This window comes from Guillardia theta, assembly GCF_000315625.1.
Source record: "Guillardia theta CCMP2712 unplaced genomic scaffold GUITHscaffold_1, whole genome shotgun sequence".
In the NCBI taxonomy this organism is placed as follows: domain Eukaryota; class Cryptophyceae; order Pyrenomonadales; family Geminigeraceae; genus Guillardia; species Guillardia theta.
In genome coordinates this window covers 587,236-593,547 of record NW_005434673.1, presented here as the reverse complement: position 1 = coordinate 593,547, position 6,312 = coordinate 587,236, and the positions used below count along the sequence as shown (strand labels likewise).

Genomic DNA, 6,312 nt, shown 5'->3' with positions numbered 1-6,312 from the left:
TACGAAGGGACAAGATACAGCAAGGCTGGCAAGAGTGCGATTGTCACAGACGAGGAGGTAGTTGCGAAGGAACTTGACGTGAAAGGGATGGCAGAGGTAGGGATGAGACTGGGTTGAAGCAGTGGGAGAGTGTTTATGAGCAACATATTTGAGTATCGACAGTCCAAGAAGGTAAACAAAATATGTCAGGACAACAGGCGGAGAGGGAGAGGGAAAGTGGGGATCGAAAAGAAGGATTCGAGTGAGAGAGACACGCAGGCAGGACGGGGTTTGAGAGGACGGGGTTTGAGAGGACGGGGTTTGAGAGGACGGGGTTTGAGAGGACGGGGGTTGAGACTGCGATAGAGAGTTGCTGATTGAGAGTTCGCTTTATAACCCGCCCTTGACCTTCCTGCCAGATTTCTGACATAACGCTTTCTGGTGGATCAGTCTACCCACTATTTCACACAGATCTATTGAACCAGCATGACCTGCAAATTAGTCACTAGGGCAGCAATAAACACCTTGAGTCGACCTTTCACAGCCCTCCCTTTGCCATTCGCTTTCTTCCCATGGTCCCCGTTTCTATTCCCTTCCATCTCATGGATCTGCATGTAGAATCAGGCGGTAGGCAGAGTGAGCTTGTGCCAAGGGTCGAGAGCCCTGAATTTCCTCCAGCTTACATTGAAGGCATGCCGTTGTGACTCCGTCGCCATCAGCGCTCTCCAAAGTTGCTTGCGCCTGCGGCGTGTTCACCACGTGTACTTGTGGAGGGTGCCTTGTAGGAATACCATGAGAGGAACCAGTCCACCCTGGCTGCCTCCCGCCTCCAGTAAGCTTCTCGCAGCCTTCGCCCTGCAGGTGATGTCGATACCAAGATGCAAACACGCACACAGGAATCTCACATTGAACGAAGGCAGCGATGGAAATCTCCCTGCATTCTCGTTTTCTCTCTGGGAGAAGGGCGCGGTGATCCCAAGAACGTCACGAATTCAAACCTCACCTTCCACAAGCTAAACTTCCTGAACAATGCCCCCTTACATGTCTTGGTGTTTGAACCCGCACCTGGACAACACTTCAGACAACATGACAGAAATCCATCGCTCCGAAAGCAAATCACTTTTGTGTTCCCCCGCTTGATCTCCATTCCTGTCGAATATCACTTAGCAAATCGGATAGTCATTCACTCGCTGGCGACATACCAGATTTGCTTGTTCGGATTGAAGGACGACGAGGTTCCTTTCATCATGCACCATCAGCAACAACCTGGTTTGTTGGCAACAACGACGATGAACAAGCACACACCATTGCCTCCCGCTTTGCCTCTCACTTTCAACGTCTGTGGGCAGGTTAACCCCAAGAGCGCCAGACCAGGCAGCCACTCACCGTATCCGAGTCAATCTCTCGCAGCATATTCCACAAGCATTCTCTCCAGATCTACCATCCCACTCAGAGATCAACCTGCCTGCCTTAGACTGCGGGGCCAACCTGATCGTTGTCATGCTGATCGAGCACATCGCTCTTGGTTTCTCCCCGGACGCCTCCGCTCCTCTTGCACCCGCATACTGAGCATGGGTTCCTGACTCCCCTGAAGCAGATGGAGCTCTCAAACTCTTCCTGATCCATCTCCTCCTCCTGATCGCAACCATGAGCACACGCAACACATCGAACCGTCCAGGGCTACCTCTCCACTGTCACAGCAGGAGCTCTTGCGGCTATTCAGCAGGTTGGACGGCACACCCTGGCGGCGCAGGAGCATGAGAGGGAAGACATCGTTCGGAGATCAGAGACCTGTAATCGAAGTATGCAAAACAAGCATGCCAGTAATGCGACACACTGTGCATGCAACTGTGTATCAGAACAACCCCACGGGTTGCAGAAAAGGGAATGCGCTACCTGCAACCCCATTTCTACAACATCACCGCCAGTCACTGACACAAGAACAAGTCAGCAGAACGATCGACACCATGAAGCACCACTCACGTATCATGGTCCCTGTTGTTAAGAAGAATGAGGCGGTCAGCGCGTCGTAGACTCCCCTGATGGTGACCTGTGAAACACAATTTTATTAGGTCCTGCTGGCACGGCAAGAAAGGTTGAGATCATTTCTTGTGCAGTATATGCCACATCACATAATAGAAGGCGCAAGTCAAATCACGTCTTACCATGCAGACTAATCCCAGCAAAATAACTTGGATTAGAGTATCCACACCCATCATATCGTCGTGATTGATCAACGGATCTTTCAACGTTGGCAAGCAGCTTTGATAAGGATCCGAGCTTTCTTTCACCGTCCTGCTATGGTGTTGCTGCAAGGACTGAGCTCAAGATGATGCTTGCTTCTTTCGTCTGATGAGCCCCTTCTTCCTGTTCCTCCTGCCGTTTCCCAAGAACCTCCAACAGCTGAAAAGCAACAGTAGTCCTCGTAAAGACGTCTCAACAATGCGCTTCTCTGCTCCGCTTCACCTCTTTCTCTGATCTGAGCTACTTCTTCCTAACCTTCTCCTCCTTCCCTCCCGCTTCCCTGCCGCCCTCGGCCTTGTTGTGTCCTGCCGCCATGCGCACAGCCTCTTAGCAACCTTTGTAGTCAACAAACAGTACCCCTACCTCCATTTTATGTTTCAACTCCCGCATTGACCCCCTACACCCCTCACAAGCATTTCACCATACAATACACCACCATTGTATATATTAGAAGTACCGGTACAACTATAGGATTATTTGATTACCACCCCCATCCTTTGAAATTTTCTTGTGTCACAGGGGTAGTGATTGAGAGGTGGAAACTTTGTAGTCAAACTTACCCTGTCAACTTGACTATAGTCAAGTACTGGTCTACCCGTGCTGAAATGCACTGGAACTATGTAAAGCTGGGGGTGGGGTGCTATTAGCGCCTAGCATCACGGCCGTGCCCGCCGGGCCCGGAGCGGGCCGGCGACGGACCGGCGGCGTGACCCCGGGCCCGGTGTGACCGCCGGCGGCCCGCTGCGGGCCCTACTATCCGGGCCTGCCAGCCTGAGGCTGGTGGTGGGTTGCACTGACGGGACACTTGATCAGCACTGACTCAACTTGCCAAGTCAGAAAACGGAACCTTTTTTACTTCAAGTCACAGTAAGTTAAAAATCAGTACTTGAATGCTGAGAGACGAGGAGGCTTGACCCTGACACTGTCGCACAGGCCAAACGGCGAGAAGAGAAAGACAGCGAGAACCAAACCTAATCCTGCCGACTGCTGTCCCCCAAACTTAACTGATACCTTCACTGTGACTTAAGTTAACTGCCGCGCCGGTGTGCGGGCAGGACACTGAATTCCCCCGCGCGGCCATGCCAGCGATGTCGCGGTGGCCGCCGCCGAAGGAATGAGACGCATACCGGGATGCACCCGCGATGATGGCAGCGTAGGACAGGGAGGCCAATACAGACTCAAGTTCAATCCGACACTCAGCCTTCATCACGGTCACCCCCGGCCGGCCGCCGGGCGGCGCCGCGGCCCGGGGCCGGCGTTTGATTCATCCCCCTCATTCCCAAATCATCAGGATATCTCACCCCAGATCTCACCCAGTATCTCACCACAGATCTCACCACAGATCTCACCATGTCGGGGCGAGAGCGCGCGAAGACAAGGGGAAAGGGAGATGGCGGGGAGATGGCGGGGAGAAGGAGAAGCTGGGACGATCCGAGGTCACCGCAATGCTGACGGGCAGGTAGAAGCGACCAGGCACGAACAAGCCATGCGACATCGGAACGGTCGGTCGTCGAGACTCAGGGGCTTGTGCCGGTGTCTGGTGCTGTGCCTCTTGCTCCAGCACTCGATGACCTTCGACGACGATATCACGATGCGCACCTCGAGCATGAGCAAGCACTCCGTCAGGTCTCCTACCTTGTCGAGAACAGTGCAGGCACAGTCGTTCTACACAGGACCTGCGTCCGATGTGGACATGTTCGACAACTTCATCTCCTACTCCTCCTCCCCGGATGATTCAGGCGTGTTGCCATCCAAGGCGGAGGATATTTGGGGCAACCATTCGCAAGAGATCGATGAGAACCTTATGAATCAGCTGCAGAAATCCGTCGAGCGGGTCAAGGACGTACTCGGGAAGAAGTTAGATACGTCGCCATCAAGGGAGGAGGAGCAGGAGGAAGGGAGCAGGAGGAGCAGGAGGAGGTAGAGCAGGAGCAGGAGCAGGAGCAGGAGCAGGAGCAGGAGCAGGAGCAGGAGCAGGAGCAGGAGCAGGAGTGGAACCTCTTGAACCAGCCGCAGGAAGATCCGTCCGAGGCATCGGTTGACTGGGAGGAAGTCAAGAAAACCCCGCAGCGGCTGAAGTCGATTTCATTTCTGAAGCAGCAGAAGGGAGCTCAAGTGGACCAGGCAACGGCGGGGGTGCAGTGGACGAGGAGGGGGAGGAGGACGAGGAGGAAGAGGAAGAGGAAGAGGACGAGGAAGGGGACGAGGAGGGGATTCAGAGAGGACTCAACCGTGCAGGAGATGTTGGGCGGGAGGAAGGAGTCTTCCGTGAAGACCCTGGAGTGGTTGAGGTCACCAGCCTGGCAGAGGCTGCGAGGAAGATGATCGCAAAGGATCTGGAGGGAGCGTGGCGAGGGTGCGAGTTGTGGGCTGAGGGATCGTACGACGACTGGGAACATGCGCTGAACGAGTATGGTGCGCGGATGTCGGTCTGGGGTACTAAGGTGAAGAGAGGTGGAGGGATTGGGGGAGAGGGCCGGAGGGAAGGTGGAAGAAGGAGGAGAAGGTGGTGGAGGAGGTGATGATGATGATGATGATGATGATGGTGGTGGTGGTGGTGGTGGTGGTGGTGGTGGTGGTGGTGGTGGTGGTGGTGATGATGATGATGATGATGATGACGACGATGACGATGATGATGATGATGATGATGATGATGATTGCAAGCTGGTCACTTTTCTCAAAAGGTGTTAGAGCTTGATGAATGGTTTCATGTCACTCTTCCAAGAAACTCTGCCTCACGTCGACCCCCAAGGCTTGTCTCCCTTCTCCTGCTCCTGCTCCTGCTCCTGCTCCTGCTCCTGCTCCTGCTCCTGCTCCTCTTCCTGCTCCTGCTCCTGCTCCTCATCCATATCTTTTCTCTCTCTTTTGTGTCAAGCTGCTCATCCTCGTCCCCGTTCATCGTTGTTTTCTCTTCGTCTTGTGAATTTGCGCAGGCTGACCAAGTCGGAGGTCATGAAACTAGACGAGTGGTGGTACACTCGAGGTTTCTTTGCTGGGGTAAGAGATGCGACGAAACTGCTGATGCGTCTCCTCGTCCTCCTCGTCCTGGTTCTACTCCTCCTCTTCCTTCTGATCTTTCTCGTCCTTGTGTCTTTTTTCAACCTGTCTACCCCGCTTCTCTCTGTTCTCTCGACGCCTGTGCTCCTGCTCTCTTGCTGTTTCATGAGCACGTCTGAGAGCATTGTGACCTCCTCCTTCCCTTGTCTTCAGATCATCCCGATGAGTTTCGCCAAGTCAGCTCCTTCCAAGATCATCCAGCAATCTACTTTCTTTGCTCTTCACCGGGCGCTGAAAGGTTTCGATGCCTCCCTCAGATCCCTCTCGACCAACTCCGCCGCCGTATCACTGCTCCTTGTCTCTCTCCTCCCTCTCTCTCCCTCCTCTTTACCCGTCTCCCTCCGCCCCCTCCGTTCCCTCCTCTCTCTTGCTTCCTCCGCAACATCGCCCCTCTCTTCCTCTCTTCCTCTCTTCCCTCTTGGCGCAGCGTCGAGGTGCTGGCGCGATGAGATCTGACCAGGAGGCGGCAGGTGATTTCAACTCTTCGTACGCGAACGTTTCGCTGCTGTGGCAAGCGAGTTGGGTGAGGCGACAGGATGAGAAGATGGTCGGACTGACGCGATGGAAGGACGACGAGCACATGTTTCATCACGATCAGCTGGAGAAAAATGGTGCGGTGAAGATGAAGATGGAGATGGAGATGGAGACGTTGTTGGTGATGACGATGACGATGACGATGATGGAGATCATGACGATGACGACGACGATGCAACGACGAAGATGACGATGTTCAGGATGTCTTCTTATCATGTCGAGTATCCTCGCCGCCCTCGACCCCGAACATTTCTTCGTCTTCTCCGACGAGATTCTCGTCTGCATACCCAGCCTGTGAGCTCTGACTTGTCGTCTTGCGCATGACGAGGCAGCAGAGGAGGGAAGTTCAGCCTTGACACCTACGTGAGGGCTTGCGAGATGATAAGGAGCAAGGTGACACGATATGAGGGAGGGGAAATCGGGGAAGAGAGAGAGAGAGAGAGGGGGGGGGGGGGGGGGGGGGGGGGAGAGGAGGAGAGGAGGAGGAGGAGGAGGAGG

At 54.3% G+C, this 6,312-nt stretch overlaps 2 protein-coding genes across 2 annotated transcripts in view; one reads left to right on the top strand and one right to left on the bottom strand.

Annotated features, from left to right (window-relative positions):
- Nucleotides 1–369: 369 nt before the first annotated feature.
- GUITHDRAFT_99084 (hypothetical protein) lies at nt 370–2,147 on the bottom strand (the record flags this gene model as incomplete). Its single annotated transcript, XM_005842228.1, has 16 exons — nt 370–470; nt 515–587; nt 663–720; nt 771–834; nt 885–913; nt 978–1,044; nt 1,100–1,128; nt 1,182–1,218; nt 1,285–1,318; nt 1,366–1,416; nt 1,468–1,614; nt 1,664–1,720; nt 1,771–1,815; nt 1,876–1,910; nt 1,963–2,029; nt 2,145–2,147. 16 exons carry the CDS (start codon nt 2,145–2,147, stop codon nt 370–372), a joined length of 897 nt encoding a protein of 298 aa, XP_005842285.1.
- A 1,466-nt stretch (nt 2,148–3,613) lies between these two features.
- The window catches only part of GUITHDRAFT_131537 (hypothetical protein), a gene marked incomplete at both ends in the record, with an annotated part of 5,254 nt that continues 2,555 nt past the window's right edge, over nt 3,614–6,312 (top strand). The window contains 8 exons of the mRNA XM_005842227.1: nt 3,614–3,682; nt 3,785–4,143; nt 4,277–4,729; nt 5,157–5,220; nt 5,434–5,518; nt 5,751–5,891; nt 6,015–6,108; nt 6,150–6,207. Coding sequence (XP_005842284.1) covers nt 3,614–3,682; nt 3,785–4,143; nt 4,277–4,729; nt 5,157–5,220; nt 5,434–5,518; nt 5,751–5,891; nt 6,015–6,108; nt 6,150–6,207 — 1,323 coding nt within the window. The remainder of the gene's footprint in view (nt 3,683–3,784; nt 4,144–4,276; nt 4,730–5,156; nt 5,221–5,433; nt 5,519–5,750; nt 5,892–6,014; nt 6,109–6,149; nt 6,208–6,312) is intronic.